General features: G+C 45.2%; 1 protein-coding gene across 2 annotated transcripts in view; it reads left to right on the top strand.

Moving 5' to 3' along the window:
- Window positions 1–10,328: 10,328 nt before the first annotated feature.
- Window positions 10,329–17,392, top strand: part of LOC121577861 (filamin-B) — a 183,395-nt gene continuing 176,331 nt past the window's right edge. For both annotated transcript variants that reach the window (XM_041891803.2, XM_041891804.2), the window contains exon 1: window positions 10,329–10,739. In XM_041891803.2, the coding sequence (XP_041747737.1) occupies window positions 10,448–10,739 (292 nt within the window). In that variant the 5' untranslated portion in view covers window positions 10,329–10,447. The remainder of the gene's footprint in view (window positions 10,740–17,392) is intronic.

Raw genomic sequence — 17,392 nt, forward strand, 5'->3', positions numbered from 1 at the left:
GAGGTTAGCATTTTATATCATACCCCCAAGACATGCTAACCTCTCACCATTACAATAACAGGGGAAGTTAGCATTTTTGGTGGAGTATGATATTTGTGTTTAACTTTCTCACTCATCATTATTCACGGCTTCATTCAGGATTATCTGTAACCATGAAATATATTATATTCCTATTTAAAATAAAAGTGACTCCAAAATGACAATATATTATTTACCATTCATTTCAATGGGCACAAAATAATCTGAAACACAACCAAAACAAACAGCAAATGCATCCAATACATTTGTAGATTCACAGGCTTGATGTAGTCATTGCCTGCTATGAATATGGGACCAAATACTACACTTTTTACTACTTTAATACACAAGTGAACAACAAAATAGTCGCTGTCCCATGACTGTTGGAGCTCACAGTATATATATTTATTTATTTATATATTTATTTATTTATATATTTATTTATATATTTATATTTTCTGGACTCTGACATTGCTCTTTCTTATATTTCTTGATTTCTTTCTTTTAATTTTTTGGGATTTGTGTGTATTGTTGTGTGTATTATTGTGTATTGTCAGATATTACTGCACTGTTGGAGCTGGGAACACAAGCATTTCGCTGCACCTGCAATAACTTCTTCTAAATATGTGTACGCGTCTAGTGAAAATGCTAACCAATCACGCGTCTAGTGAAAATGCTAACCAATCACGCGTCTAGTGAAAATGCTAACCAATCACCAACTGGAGCTGCTGTGGCACACAATGATCCTGATTCCCTCAGCCAGCTCTCAGTTACACTACACAGCTGGTAGAACTACGGTGATGCAGTAGTGTTGATCCTGATTCCCTCAGCCAGCTCTCAGTTACACTACACAGCTGGTAGAACTACGGTGATGCAGTAGTGTTGATCCTGATTCCCTCAGCCAGCTCTCAGTTACACTACACAGCTGGTAGAACTACGGTGATGCAGTAGTGTTGATCCTGATTCCCTCAGCCAGCTCTCAGTTACACTACACAGCTGGTAGAACTACGGTGATGCAGTAGTGTTGATCCTGGATTCCCTCAGCCAGCTCTCAGTTACACTACACAGCTGGTAGAACTACGGTGATGCAGTAGTGTTGATCCTGATTCCCTCAGCCAGCTCTCAGTTACACTACACAGCTGGTAGAACTACGGTGATGCAGTAGTGTTGATCCTGATTCCCTCAGCCAGCTCTCAGTTACACTACACAGCTGGTAGAACTACGGTGATGCAGTAGTGTTGATCCTGATTCCCTCAGCCAGCTCTCAGTTACACTACACAGCTGGTAGAACTACTGTGATGCAGTAGTGTTGATCCTGATTCCCTCAGCCAGCTCTCAGTTACACTACACAGCTGGTAGAACTACGGTGATGCAGTAGTGTTGATCCTGATTCCCTCAGCCAGCTCTCAGTTACACTACACAGCTGGTAGAACTACGGTGATGCAGTAGTGTTGATCCTGATTCCCTCAGCCAGCTCTCAGTTACACTACACAGCTGGTAGAACTACGGTGATGCAGTAGTGTTGATCCTGATTCCCTCAGCCAGCTCTCAGTTACACTACACAGCTGGTAGAACTACGGTGATGCAGTAGTGTTGATCCTGATTCCCTCAGCCAGCTCTCAGTTACACTACACAGCTGGTAGAACTACGGTGATGCAGTAGTGTTGATCCTGATTCCCTCAGCCAGCTCTCAGTTACACTACACAGCTGGTAGAACTACGGTGATGCAGTAGTGTTGATCCTGATTCCCTCAGCCAGCTCTCAGTTACACTACACAGCTGGTAGAACTACGGTGATGCAGTAGTGTTGATCCTGATTCCCTCAGCCAGCTCTCAGTTACACTACACAGCTGGTAGAACTACGGTGATGCAGTAGTGTTGATCCTGATTCCCTCAGCCAGCTCTCAGTTACACTACACAGCTGGTAGAACTACGGTGATGCAGTAGTGTTGATCCTGATTCCCTCAGCCAGCTCTCAGTTACACTACACAGCTGGTAGAACTACGGTGATGCAGTAGTGTTGATCCTGATTCCCTCAGCCAGCTCTCAGTTACACTACACAGCTGGTAGAACTACGGTGATGCAGTAGTGTTGATCCTGATTCCCTCAGCCAGCTCTCGGTTACACTACACAGCTGGTAGAACTACGGTGATGCAGTAGTGTTGATCCTGATTCCCTCAGCCAGCTCTCAGTTACACTACACAGCTGGTAGAACTACGGTGATGCAGTAGTGTTGATCCTGATTCCCTCAGCCAGCTCTCAGTTACACTACACAGCTGGTAGAACTACGGTGATGCAGTAGTGTTGATCCTGATTCCCTCAGCCAGCTCTCAGTTACACTACACAGCTGGTAGAACTACGGTGATGCAGTAGTGTTGATCCTGATTCCCTCAGCCAGCTCTCAGTTACACTACACAGCTGGTAGAACTACGGTGATGCAGTAGTGTTGATCCTGATTCCCTCAGCCAGCTCTCAGTTACACTACACAGCTGGTAGAACTACGGTGATGCAGTAGTGTTGATCCTGATTCCCTCAGCCAGCTCTCAGTTACACTACAGCTGGTAGAACTACGGTGATGCAGTAGTGTTGATCCTGATTCCCTCAGCCAGCTCTCAGTTACACTACACAGCTGGTAGAACTACGGTGATGCAGTAGTGTTGATCCTGATTCCCTCAGCCAGCTCTCAGTTACACTACACAGCTGGTAGAACTACGGTGATGCAGTAGTGTTGATCCTGATTCCCTCAGCCAGCTCTCGGTTACACTACACAGCTGGTAGAACTACGGTGATGCAGTAGTGTTGATCCTGATTCCCTCAGCCAGCTCTCGGTTACACTACACAGCTGGTAGAACTACGGTGATGCAGTAGTGTTGATCCTGATTCCCTCCGCCAGCTCTCGGTTACACTACACAGCTGGTAGAACTACGGTGATGCAGTAGTGTTGATCCTGATTCCCTCCGCCAGCTCTCAGTTACACTACACAGCTGGTAGAACTACGGTGATGCAGTAGTGTTGATCCTGATTCCCTCAGCCAGCTCTCGGTTACACTACACAGCTGGTAGAACTACGGTGATGCAGTAGTGTTGATCCTGATTCCCCCAGCCAGCTCTCAGTTACACTACACAGCTGGTAGAACTACGGTGATGCAGTAGTGTTGATCCTGATTCCCTCCGCCAGCTCTCAGTTACACTACACAGCTGGTAGAACTACGGTGATGCAGTAGTGTTGATCCTGATTCCCTCAGCCAGCTCTCAGTTACACTACACAGCTGGTAGAACTACGGTGATGCAGTAGTGTTGATCCTGATTCCCTCAGCCAGCTCTCGGTTACACTACACAGCTGGTAGAACTACGGTGATGCAGTAGTGTTGATCCTGATTCCCTCAGCCAGCTCTCCGTTACACTACACAGCTGGTAGAACTACGGTGATGCAGTAGTGTTGATCCTGATTCCCTCAGCCAGCTCTCGGTTACACTACACAGCTGGTAGAACTACGGTGATGCAGTAGTGTTGATCCTGATTCCCTCAGCCAGCTCTCAGTTACACTACACAGCTGGTAGAACTACGGTGATGCAGTAGTGTTGATCCTGATTCCCTCAGCCAGCTCTCGGTTACACTACACAGCTGGTAGAACTACGGTGATGCAGTAGTGTTGATCCTGATTCCCTCAGCCAGCTCTCGGTTACACTACACAGCTGGTAGAACTACGGTGATGCAGTAGTGTTGATCCTGATTCCCTCAGCCAGCTCTCGGTTACACTACACAGCTGGTAGAACTACGGTGATGCAGTAGTGTTGATCCTGATTCCCTCAGCCAGCTCTCAGTTACACTACACAGCTGGTAGAACTACGGTGATGCAGTAGTGTTGATCCTGATTCCCTCAGCCAGCTCTCAGTTACACTACACAGCTGGTAGAACTACGGTGATGCAGTAGTGTTGATCCTGATTCCCTCAGCCAGCTCTCAGTTACACTACACAGCTGGTAGAACTACGGTGATGCAGTAGTGTTGATCCTGATTCCCTCAGCCAGCTCTCAGTTACACTACACAGCTGGTAGAACTACGGTGATGCAGTAGTGTTGATCCCGATTCCCTCAGCCAGCTCTCAGTTACACTACACAGCTGGTAGAACTACGGTGATGCAGTAGTGTTGATCCTGATTCCCTCCGCCAGCTCTCAGTTACACTACACAGCTGGTAGAACTACGGTGATGCAGTAGTGTTGATCCTGATTCCCTCAGCCAGCTCTCAGTTACACTACACAGCTGGTAGAACTACGGTGATGCAGTAGTGTTGATCCTGATTCCCTCAGCCAGCTCTCAGTTACACTACACAGCTGGTAAGAACTACGGTGATGCAGTAGTGTTGATCCTGATTCCCTCAGCCAGCTCTCAGTTACACTACACAGCTGGTAGAACTACGGTGATGCAGTAGTGTTGATCCTGATTCCCTCCGCCAGCTCTCGGTTACACTACACAGCTGGTAGAACTACGGTGATGCAGTAGTGTTGATCCTGATTCCCTCAGCCAGCTCTCAGTTACACTACACAGCTGGTAGAACTACGGTGATGCAGTAGTGTTGATCCTGATTCCCTCAGCCAGCTCTCAGTTACACTACACAGCTGGTAGAACTACGGTGATGCAGTAGTGTTGATCCTGATTCCCTCCGCCAGCTCTCAGTTACACTACACAGCTGGTAGAACTACGGTGATGCAGTAGTGTTGATCCTGATTCCCTCAGCCAGCTCTCAGTTACACTACACAGCTGGTAGAACTACGGTGATGCAGTAGTGTGCATCTGAAATTGCACCCTGTTCCTTATATAGTCTTGATATATAGTCCTTACTAGGTCTGACCAGAGCCCTACGTGCAATAGGGTGCCATTTCTGACGCAGACATGACTTTTTAATGAATGGCTCAAGCTGCTCTCTCAGGGCTATAGAACACAGCTGGAAGAGAAGCCCAGTGACCCAGACAAGCAGGTGGATGAGCTGACGGTGTGTTCAGTGTGTAGGAGGACAGGCAGCTGTCATCAGGGCCCTGAGGTGAGACAGACAGTGACGTTGTTACCCTGTGGTTGGTGAGTCAGGGAAGGATGAGTCTAGACAGACAGACGGACAACGAGAGAGAGGGACTGATCTCCTGGAGGGACACAGAACAGAGAGAGGCGTCATGCACTGAATAGTCTTTGATGTGGGCACTAATGGCCATGTTCATTGAGATAGGGAGAGAGAGATAGAAAGGAAAAAAGAGAGACTGAGGGGGAGGGAGAGAGAGACTGAGGGGGAGGGAGAGAGAGACTGAGGGGGAGGGAGAGAGAGAGAGACTGAGGGGGAGGGAGAGAGAGAGACTGAGGGGGAGGGAGAGAGAGAGAGACTGAGGGGGAGGGAGAGAGAGAGAGACTGAGGGGGAGGGAGAGAGAGAGAGACTGAGGGGAGGGAGAGAGAGAGACTGAGGGGGAGGGAGAGAGAGAGAGACTGAGGGGAGGGAGAGAGAGAGAGACTGAGGGAGGGAGAGACGGAGGGGAGAGAGAGACTGAGGGGGAGACAGACTGAGGGGGAGAGAGAGACAGACTGAGGGGAGGAGAGAGAGACTGAGGGAGGGAAGACAGACTGAGGGGGGGAGAGAGACAGACTGAGGGGGAGAGACAGACTGAGGGGGAGGGGGAGAGACAGACTGAGGGGGAGGGAGGGAGAGACAGACTGAGGGGGAGGGAGAGAGACAGACTGAGGGGGGAGGGAGAGACTGAGGGGGAGGGAGAGACTGAGGGGGAGGGAGAGAGACAGACTGAGGGGGAGGGAGAGACTGAGGGGGAGGGAGGGAGAGAGAGAGCTGAGGGGAGAGACAGACTGAGGGAGGGAGAGACTGAGGGGAGGGAGAGACAGACTGAGGGGGGAGGGAGAGAAACTGAGGGGGAGGGAGAGAGAACGACTGAGGAGAGACTGAGGGGGAGAAAGACTGAGGAAGAGAGAGACTGAGGGGGGAGAGACAGATGAGGGGGGAGGGAGAGACAGACTGAGGGGAGGGAGGGAGAGACAGACTGAGGGAGGGAGAGAGACACACTGAGGGGAGGCCTAGGGGGAGGGAGGAGAGAGAGAGACTGAGGGGAGGGAGAGAGAGACAGACTGAGGGGGAGGGAGGAGACAGACTGAGGGGGAGAGACAGACTGAGGGGGAGGGAGGGAGAGAGAGAGACTGAGGGGGAGGGAGGAGGAGAGGAAAGAGAGAGAGAGACTGAGGGGGAGGGAGAGAGAGACAGACTGACAGAGGGTTGGACCCAGAGAACAGCAGGTTATAATGACCACATCATGTAGAGGAGGAGACCCAGAGAACAGCAGGTTATAATGACCACATCATGTAGAGGAGGAGACCCAGAGAACAGCAGGTTATAATGACCACATCATGTAGAGGAGGAGACCCAGAGAACAGCAGGTTATAATGACCACATCATGTAGAGGAGGAGACCCAGAGAACAGCAGGTTATAATGACCACATCATGTAGAGGAGGAGACCCAGAGAACAGCAGGTTATAATGACCACATCATGTAGAGGAGGAGACCCAGAGAACAGCAGGTTATAATGACCACATCATGTAGAGGAGGAGACCCAGAGAACAGCAGGTTATAATGACCACATCATGTAGAGGAGGAGACCCAGAGAACAGCAGGTTATAATGACCACATCATGTAGAGGAGGAGACCCAGAGAACAGCAGGTTATAATGACCACATCATGTAGAGGAGGAGACCCAGAGAACAGCAGGTTATAATGACCACATCATGTAGAGGAGGAGACCCAGAGAACAGCAGGTTATAATGACCACATCATGTAGAGGAGGAGACCCAGAGAACAGCAGGTTGATAATGACCACATCATGTAGAGGAGGAGACCCAGAGAACAGCAGGTTATAATGACCACATCATGTAGAGGAGGAGACCCAGAGAACAGCAGGTTATAATGACCACATCATGTAGAGGAGGAGACCCAGAGAACAGCAGGTTTGGGTTATAATGACCACATCATGTAGAGGAGGAGACCCAGAGAACAGCAGGTTATAATGACCACATCATGTAGAGGAGGAGACCCAGAGAACAGCAGGTTATAATGACCACATCATGTAGAGGAGGAGACCCAGAGAACAGCAGGTTATAATGACCACATCATGTAGAGGAGGAGACCCAGAGAACAGCAGGTTATAATGACCACATCATGTAGAGGAGGAGACCCAGAGAACAGCAGGTTATAATGACCACATCATGTAGAGGAGGAGACCCAGAGAACAGCAGGTTATAATGACCACATCATGTAGAGGAGGAGACCCAGAGAACAGCAGGTTATAATGACCACATCATGTAGAGGAGGAGACCCAGAGAACAGCAGGTTATAATGACCACATCATGTAGAGGAGGAGACCCAGAGAACAGCAGGTTGATAATGACCACATCATGTAGAGGAGGAGACCCAGAGAACAGCAGGTTATAATGACCACATCATGTAGAGGAGGAGACCCAGAGAACAGCAGGTTATAATGACCACATCATGTAGAGGAGGAGACCCAGAGAACAGCAGGTTATAATGACCACATCATGTAGAGGAGGAGACCCAGAGAACAGCAGGTTATAATGACCACATCATGTAGAGGAGGAGACCCAGAGAACAGCAGGTTATAATGACCACATCATGTAGAGGAGGAGACCCAGAGAACAGCAGGTTATAATGACCACATCATGTAGAGGAGGAGACCCAGAGAACAGCAGGTTTGGGTTATAATGACCACATCATGTAGAGGAGGAGACCCAGAGAACAGCAGGTTATAATGACCACATCATGTAGAGGAGGAGACCCAGAGAACAGCAGGTTTGGGTTATAATGACCACATCATGTAGAGGAGGAGACCCAGAGAACAGCAGGTTATAATGACCACATCATGTAGAGGAGGAGACCCAGAGAACAGCAGGTTATAATGACCACATCATGTAGAGGAGGAGACCCAGAGAACAGCAGGTTATAATGACCACATCATGTAGAGGAGGAGACCCAGAGAACAGCAGGTTATAATGACCACATCATGTAGAGGAGGAGACCCAGAGAACAGCAGGTTATAATGACCACATCATGTAGAGGAGGAGACCCAGAGAACAGCAGGTTATAATGACCACATCATGTAGAGGAGGAGACCCAGAGAACAGCAGGTTATAATGACCACATCATGTAGAGGAGGAGACCCAGAGAACAGCAGGTTATAATGACCACATCATGTAGAGGAGGAGACCCAGAGAACAGCAGGTTATAATGACCACATCATGTAGAGGAGGAGACCCAGAGAACAGCAGGTTATAATGACCACATCATGTAGAGGAGGAGACCCAGAGAACAGCAGGTTATAATGACCACATCATGTAGAGGAGGAGACCCAGAGAACAGCAGGTTGGGATAATGACCACATCATGTAGAGGAGGAGACCCAGAGAACAGCAGGTTATAATGACCACATCATGTAGAGGAGGAGACCCAGAGAACAGCAGGTTATAATGACCACATCATGTAGAGGAGGAGACCCAGAGAACAGCAGGTTATAATGACCACATCATGTAGAGGAGGAGACCCAGAGAACAGCAGGTTATAATGACCACATCATGTAGAGGAGGAGACCCAGAGAACAGCAGGTTATAATGACCACATCATGTAGAGGAGGAGACCCAGAGAACAGCAGGTTATAATGACCACATCATGTAGAGGAGGAGACCCAGAGAACAGCAGGTTATAATGACCACATCATGTAGAGGAGGAGACCCAGAGAACAGCAGGTTATAATGACCACATCATGTAGAGGAGGAGACCCAGAGAACAGCAGGTTATAATGACCACATCATGTAGAGGAGGAGACCCAGAGAACAGCAGGTTATAATGACCACATCATGTAGAGGAGGAGACCCAGAGAACAGCAGGTTATAATGACCACATCATGTAGAGGAGGAGACCCAGAGAACAGCAGGTTTGGGTTATAATGACCACATCATGTAGAGGAGGAGACCCAGAGAACAGCAGGTTATAATGACCACATCATGTAGAGGAGGAGACCCAGAGAACAGCAGGTTTGGGTTATAATGACCACATCATGTAGAGGAGGAGACCCAGAGAACAGCAGGTTATAATGACCACATCATGTAGAGGAGGAGACCCAGAGAACAGCAGGTTATAATGACCACATCATGTAGAGGAGGAGACCCAGAGAACAGCAGGTTTGGGTTATAATGACCACATCATTCTGGCGGGTTCTCTTTACATCTCAGGGAGCCAAACTAAACATCACTGGACTGTGAGAACAAAGACAGAGTACACAGGGACAGACACACACACCAGGAATGTTTGTTGGGAAGAAAGGGTGTTACACACACACACACACACACAGAAGCTGGTTTGGTAAAGCATGGGGAATCAAACGTTTCTTCATCTCAACTCTAACGATCAACATAAATCTGTCTTACAGTCGTGACATCGCAACATAAATCTAGAGTTGTGAAACAGAGCTGAACTCAACAGCTGTCACTAGCTAGGCTGCAGGCGTGGCACTATGTGTGTCTGCAAGAAGTTGTGATGCAATGTAGACCCACCCTGTTTGTGTGTGTGTGTGTTTGCATGTCGACCCACACTGTGAATCACCAGAGATCATGCACTGATCCGCTACGCCGGAAACGCCACAGAATCTAAAATAATAAAAACGAGTTGACATAGAGACACATCTACACTCCGAGGAAGGGGGAATGTGGTTGGTTGATGGAGGTCAGGACTTGTCCAATAAGGTGTGATCCCGTCCAGTCAGTATCATTGTTACACCTCAACACCTCCCTTTAAATCCATGAGGACATTCATATAATGATTGTCCAAAAGTAACATTTTAAAAAGTAACACTTCATTAGGATGATTTGTTTGGATATCACGTCAGTGGGACTAATTGGGTAATAAATCTGATAAATTAACACCTTATCGGATACAGAACCTCAATGTTCAAATCCCACCCAAATTGAATCTGTGGAATTTAGTGCAACAAGTAGAGGAAGGGGACTAGGTGTACAAAGAGGTTTTAAAGAACTGTAGTTGATCTACAAGGAGTGGCCTACACACCTGAGCAGTGAGAAAGTATGATAACTGATTATATCTGTGAAAGACGAGTGAGAGAGATGACCGATAACACAGGGTAGGACCGGCAGAAGGAGCGGAACTGTGAAAGTGTCGTCACCGGGAGTTTTCGTCATTAGAAGGATAACGTGCACTGCGCAGGCGCAAGGCCACAGCGCGGCGAAAGACTCTGGACTGCAGGGCACAAAACAACTCAAACGCAGTGGAGCCAGCGACAGGAGCACACACCGTAACACTAGGCTACAAACCCAAACTTTCGAAGAAAGTCAAAGAAAGAAAGCGAAAGAACGCTAACGAGATGCCGGCTACAGAGAAAGACTTGGCAGACGACGCGCCATGGAAGAAGATCCAACAAAACACGTTTACGCGCTGGTGCAACGAGCACTTAAAGTGTGTGAACAAGAGGATAGCCGACCTGCAGTTGGACCTGAGCGACGGGCTGCGGCTCATCGCCCTGCTGGAGGTTCTCAGCCAGAAGAAGATGTACCGAAAGTATCATCCCAGACCTACTTTTCGCCAGATGAAACTCGAGAACGTGTCCGTGGCGCTGGAGTTCTTGGACCGGGAGAATATCCGACTCGTCTCCATAGGTAAGATTCCATATGTTTGAATTAATGTCACATGGTCCCTTCTACCTGGTGCCAATCAAACTACCTTTTGTTTGGAATGGTAACCTAGTAACCTCTTTGTATTACCGTGGTCTCGAAATGTGTATAAAATATATCAAGTTGATCCGAGTAGAATGGGCTAGTTTCAAGTTTTATCAGTCGTATGTACGGGTTACACATGTATACACCGTCCAACGAAATGCTACAAGCAGTTTCCTTCTCGACAACGTTACAACAATAAATAATAAAATATGATAATACGAACTAAGTGAATGGCTCCGTAGAATCGAATAAACATTTCAGCATAATACAGGAAGACACAATTTATAGTCCAACATTTACGTGTTTTGGGGAAGGGGGGGATTGGGGGGCAAGGGTCAAATTGTGCAGTATTTAGCAATCATATTAAGTCTGGCAGCAGCAATTCTGATGTGTAACATGATAGTATGTGCGCTAAGGTGAGGAGAATCCGAGCAGGTGGCCAGTCTAATTGAAGTGTTCAGCGGTCTGATGTCCTGCATGGCTGGGAGCACGGTCCCAGTTGAAGTACTGTGCCGTCTTCACCAAACGCTGGAGGGCCTTTAGGTCTTGCCTGTAATTACGGCGCTTTCAAGACAACTGGGAACTCAGGAAAAATACGAGGTCAAATCATGACGTCTGTGATCTTCAGGTCGGAGTCGGAATTCCGAGTTGGATGACCGTTCAAAACGATTTTTCCCAGTTGGAGCTCGTTTTTTCCGAGTGCCCAGAAGTCGGACATTTCTGAGTTCCCAGTTGTTTTGAAAGCGGCTTTATGCCCCATACACACCGTGACATGTCATTAAGCCGTATGTCAGCTTCACGGAGTCTTGCCCAACTACTGAATGGACAAGTGTAGGGGTGTGTTTGTACATTAAATCTGGAGTGCCAGAGTGTGCTCAGAGTGCGCTCTGTGCGTTAGTAAATTCAGAGCGTTGTCAGATTGTCCGTTCGTAAATCCGGAGCATTCAGAGCGCACAACGGCAGTCAAGCACCCAAGCTGGCTAACGTTGTCTAGCTACTTTCGGACACGAATGAGAGAACAGCTCACTCTGACCATTTTACTCGCCCCAGCAGAGCTGGTTAGGCTGTTTTCATGTTATCCGGCGCTTTGATGACGGTAACTGTGCTCCTGGCAACAATTTAACTACGTTTTTTTGCCGACGTTTACTGACACCGGCCATATTCAACTGGTGTTGAGCGTTCGTAAATTCATCAGTTATTCTGCGCTCTGGCACACTCAGACGAGAGGACTCTGAAATAGGAGTAGAGTGAATTTACGAACGGACCCTTTGTTAACGCAAGATTGAAGAGAGCCTGTATCTTGTCAGATATAATTTATTTAGGGAGATTGCAAAATATGACCTTTTCATTCAAGACATGATAAATATATGGTTTCAGATGATAATAAAACATGTTTTGTTTAGATACTTATTCCTCAAATTGGTTCTATAACTTTATAGCAAGTCGAGCTAGCTTGCACTGCAGAGCAGCTAGCTAAAAGCTAGGCTAGGTTGAAGATGCATCTGTAGCCAGCGACCTCCACCTAATAATGATAATCAAAAACAAACATCATTACCATCACAAACTTAAACGGGAGGCAACAGTCATATATAATATAGTTGGCTTAACAGCCAATGTGTATTATTTAACATTACTATTAAAATAGTACTCACTTATACAAATGGGTAATTGTTTACAAGTTGCTAGCTATCCCATAAAGCTATCGGCGAAAACCACATTTTTATCTTCTGTGGTTTGGGAACTTCCAGTTCTTCTTCGGACTCTGGCTGGACCGAAGACGTAGCAAAGTTTGGATAATGTCAAAGTATGCCGTGTCCCGTCTCGCAATGGAGTCTTCATCCGCAAGGGGGCGTTACGATTCCACTCCGTTGTGGACGTCCACATTGAAATGCATGACTTCCGGTGCAACGTAACGGAGTGCTTATGGGTAATGTGAACGAGGCTTGAGATGGGTAACTTGCTGTGAGTAAGGCTAAGTAAAGTCCACGCAGTGCCACCTCACCTGTTAACGGTTTTCCTTTCGCTTGGGGACTGGGGAGGACTATAGAGCCCCACAGTGGAGGTGTCATAATACCCATCATTTAGCGGTCAAACATGGAAATGGTTCCAATCGTTTTTCCACCATTCATTTTTCTCATTGGGGAAACACTTAAAAATAAGGGCTGTGTTTCGCGTGGGTTCAAATCAAATTGTATTTGTCACATGCGCCGAATACAACAGTGAAATGCTTACTTACAAGCCCTTAACCAACAATGCAGTTTTAAGAATGAATACTATATATATATATATATATATATATATATATATATATATATATATATATATATATATATATATATATATATATATATATATATATATATATATATATATATATATATATAACACAAAATAAAAGTAACATAATTAAAGAGCAACAGTAAAATAACAGTAGCGAGGCTATATACTGGGGGTTACCGGTACAGAGTCAATGTGCTGGGGTACAGGTTAGTTGAGGTAATATGTACATGTAGGTAGATTTATTAAAGTGACTGTGCATCGGTTTACCCTGGCGTGATGTTTTGATTACCATGTAAATCTCTCTCCGACAAGGTGTATTATCAATGTAGTCTGCACTATTTACTCCGATGTGAAAATGCTAATTAGCATCAAAGTAGATATCATGCAAAACTACAAATCCCTGCAATCTCCTGCACGTCATCTCTTGCTAACAGGTATTGTGTCCATTTTAAAACTTGCATAAGACAGTTCACAGAATTGTCCTTATAAAGAAATGTAGCCAATTTATTCATTACTACATTTAGATAGTTAATCCAGAGATTCTTACCTTTGCCTCGATTCGGCAGTCTCGTCCCGATCATCATGGTATTTGTAGTTCTTTATTATAGCCACATTAGCAGCTAATTAGCATTTCATTTTGGGGGGGTAAATACAGGCGAATACATTGATAAAAGTCACCTTGTCCTAGAGAGATTTACAGTTATCAAAACGTCACACCAGGGTAAGCCTACATGAAACACATCCCTTATGTTAAGTGTTTCTAAAATCCCCTATGGAAAAAGGAATGGTGGAAAAACGATTGGAACCATTTCCCTGTTTGACCACTAGGTTTTATGGGTATTATGACTCATACTGTGATACTCTATAGGCGATTGTAGCCAAAGATTGTCTATTATAGTGATGATATTTGAGTGACTGCTCTAACAATGGAAATACATTGCCTCAATGATGGAAGGCAGGCGGGAGGAGGCGAGATCAGGTGGGACCATTCTAGCCAATGAGAGAGCAGATATGCGTGTGAATAACAGTCCATAGAGATGGATCATCTTTTTATTTGTGTCGTCTGTGACGGCATGGACAGAGCCGTTTTTTAATGTAGTCAATTTTCTTCTTCGTTGGCTGATTGCGCTCAAAGGAATCCCCAGCCAGATTACTATTTTTAAAATGGTGGAGGCCCTCAATGGCGATGTCGTCTACAACAGGTTATTTCCATGATGAACCCTCTATCTCCTATGACAACAGGCACAACTCCGATATATTAAGTTGCCGAAATATCGGTGCATTCATAACAACATAACTATTACGAAACTTCAAATTCGATCAAATAAGCCTCACGTAACAATTTAGTAATTAAATAGTTTGTTGACCAAATTCCAGACAAATCCTTGACCTCAATACAAAAATTCCTCACTTCGTGGGCTTAATTTCCATGGACAGATTTTGGACGGAGTAAAACGTCTCGCTTTGCCTCTTCCTCTCTGTGTAGCCTAGTTAAATAAGGTAACGTCATAGTGTGTAATGTTTCAAGGTGCAATTCCAGTCTTTTTAATTGGTTACAGCCTGCCTCCTCTCCTTCCCCTCTCTCTCTTTTAATGGCTGAGAAATAGGACCAAAGGTTATCCATTGAAAAGTGACGCTGCGGTTCAGATCAACTGTCAGTGGCTGGAACGGTTTGTTTTTCGAAAGCAGAAGGATGCTGATGTAAGTTTTAGATATCTGCTGCTTGGAGAAACAGAAGACTGGCTGTCAATAGTGTCCAGTGTTTCTACAGTTCAGTGAACAACAAAGTATCTTGACATTGATCATGTTATCACAACACAGGTCGATTATTTTTTTACATTCGTGTCATTTAAAGCGGGGATATGTAGCTTTTTTGGGGCGACCCAACCACATTCACATAGAAATGTGAGTTATAGATCTGTCATTCTCCATTGACAGCAAGTCTAAGAAGCATTAGATCTGTTCTATGTGCGCTATTTCTTTGCTTCCCGTTAATTTATTTTTGCTTCTTTTACACCAGCTTCTAACAGCTGTAAATAGTATTTTTGCCTATTGAAAATATTGCACAGCGATTTTAGATGGTACAATGATTCTCTACACTATGCATTGCTTGTTTTGTCACAAACTTTAATTCGGCGATCTATTAGAATTTTAGCAACCAGGAAATGTCAGAGCAATTTCTGCATATTGCACCTTTAAAAAAAAAAAAAAAAATATTGTTATTGTCAAGTTGATATGTGACATTCACTAAATAATGTGTTGACATGAAACATCCTGCCCTTTACTGAACAGAGAATGTTGCACGTTCTCTCGCTCTCTCTCTTCAAAGGACTTTATTGCCATGGGAAACATATGTTTACATTGCCTAAGCAAGTAAAATAAACAAAAATGAGGAGAAAAAAAAAAAAAACCAAACTAAATTGAATTGAAATGAACCGTAAACATTGCACTCGCAAATGTTTCAAATGTTATCAGCTGTGTACAGTGTTTTTAACAATGTTCAAATATTGTCAAGTTTCAAGTTTATTAATGTCACGTGCACAAGTACAGTGAAATGCCTTTCTTTTGAAGCTCCAAACCCAACACTGTAGTAATCAATAACGATGTATTACTAAAAATAACATCAGGAGCCACGTTGGGTCGGAACTGTGGCCAATCCAGTACAGTTTGTCTTTTATAAATGGTAGGGGAAGATAAATAAACAGATGAACAGTTGAAGTCGGAAGTTTACATCCACTTAGATTGGAGTCATTAAAACTCGTTTTTCAACCACTACCCACATTTCTTGTTAACAAACTATAGTTTTGGCAAGTCGGTTAGGACATCTACTTTGTGCATGACACAAGTCATTTTTCCAATAATTGTTTACAGACAGATTATTTCACTTATAATTCACTGAATCACAATTCCAGTGGGTCAGAAGTTTACATACACTAAGTTGACTGTGCTTTTAAACAGCTTGGAAAATTCCAGAAAATGATGTCATGGCTTTAGAAGCTTCTGATAGGCTAATTGACATAATTTGAGTCAATTGGAGGTGTACCTGTGGATGAATTTCAAGGCCTACCTTCAATCTCAGTGCCTCTTTGCTTCACGTCATGGGAAAATGAAAAGGAAATCAGCCAAGACCTCAGAAAAATATATCGAAATAACCGGAAAGACCGCTCAGCAAGGAAGAAGCCACTGCTCCAAAACAGCCATAAAAAAGCCAGATAACGGTTTGCAATTGCGCATGGGGACAAAGATCATACTTTTTGGAGAAATGTCCTCTGGTCTGATGAAACAAAAATAGAACTGTTTGGCCATAATGACCATCGTTATGTTTGGAGGAAAAAGGGGAGCTCTTGCAAGCCGAAGAACACCATCCCAACCGTGAAGCACGGGGGTGGCAGCATCATGCTGTGGGGGTGCTTTGCTGCAGGAGGGACTGGTGCATTTCACAAAATAGATGGCATCATGAGGAAGGAAAATTATGTGGATATATTGAAGCAACATCTCAAGACATCAGTCAGGAAGTTAAAGCTTGGGTCTTCCAAATGGACAATGACCCCAAGCATACTTCCAAAGTTGTGGCAAAATGGCTTAAGGACAACAAAGTCAAGGTATTGGAGTGGCCATCACAAAGCCCTGACCTCAACCCTATAGAACATTTGTGGGCAGAACTGAAAAAGCGTATGCGAGCAAGGAGGCCTACAAACCTGACTCAGTTACACCAGCTCTGTCAGGAGGAATGGGCCAAGATTCACCCAACTTATTGTGGGAAGCTTGTGGAAGGCTGCCCGGAACGTTTGACCCAAGTTAAACAATTTAAAGGCAATGCTACCAAATACTACGTGAGTGTATGTAAACTTCTGACCCACTGGGAAAGTGATGAAAGAAATAAAAGCTGGAATAAATCATTCTCTCTACTATTATTCTGACATTTCACATTCTTAAAATAAAGTGGTGATCCTAACTGACCTAAGACAGGGAATTTTTAGTAGGATTAAATGTCAGGAATTGTGAAACTGAGTTTAAATGTATTTGGCTAAGGTTTATGTAAACTTCCGACTTCGACTGTAGGTTGTATTTACAATATCATCTGTGCTCTGGTTGCCTTTTTCTCAACCTGGTCACAAATCTTGCTGGTGTGATTGTACACTGCAATATTTCACCTAACAGATATGGTAGTTTATCAATGTTTACATATGTATGGTTTCTAATGTATGGCCTCTAATATGGTCATACATTTGACAGGAGGTTAGGAAGTGCAGCTCAGTTTCCACCTCATTTTGTGGGCAGTGTGCACATAGCCTGTCTTCTCTTGAGAGCCA

Source organism: Coregonus clupeaformis, chromosome 12 (genome assembly GCF_020615455.1).
Source record: "Coregonus clupeaformis isolate EN_2021a chromosome 12, ASM2061545v1, whole genome shotgun sequence".
Lineage (NCBI taxonomy): Eukaryota > Metazoa > Chordata > Actinopteri > Salmoniformes > Salmonidae > Coregonus > Coregonus clupeaformis.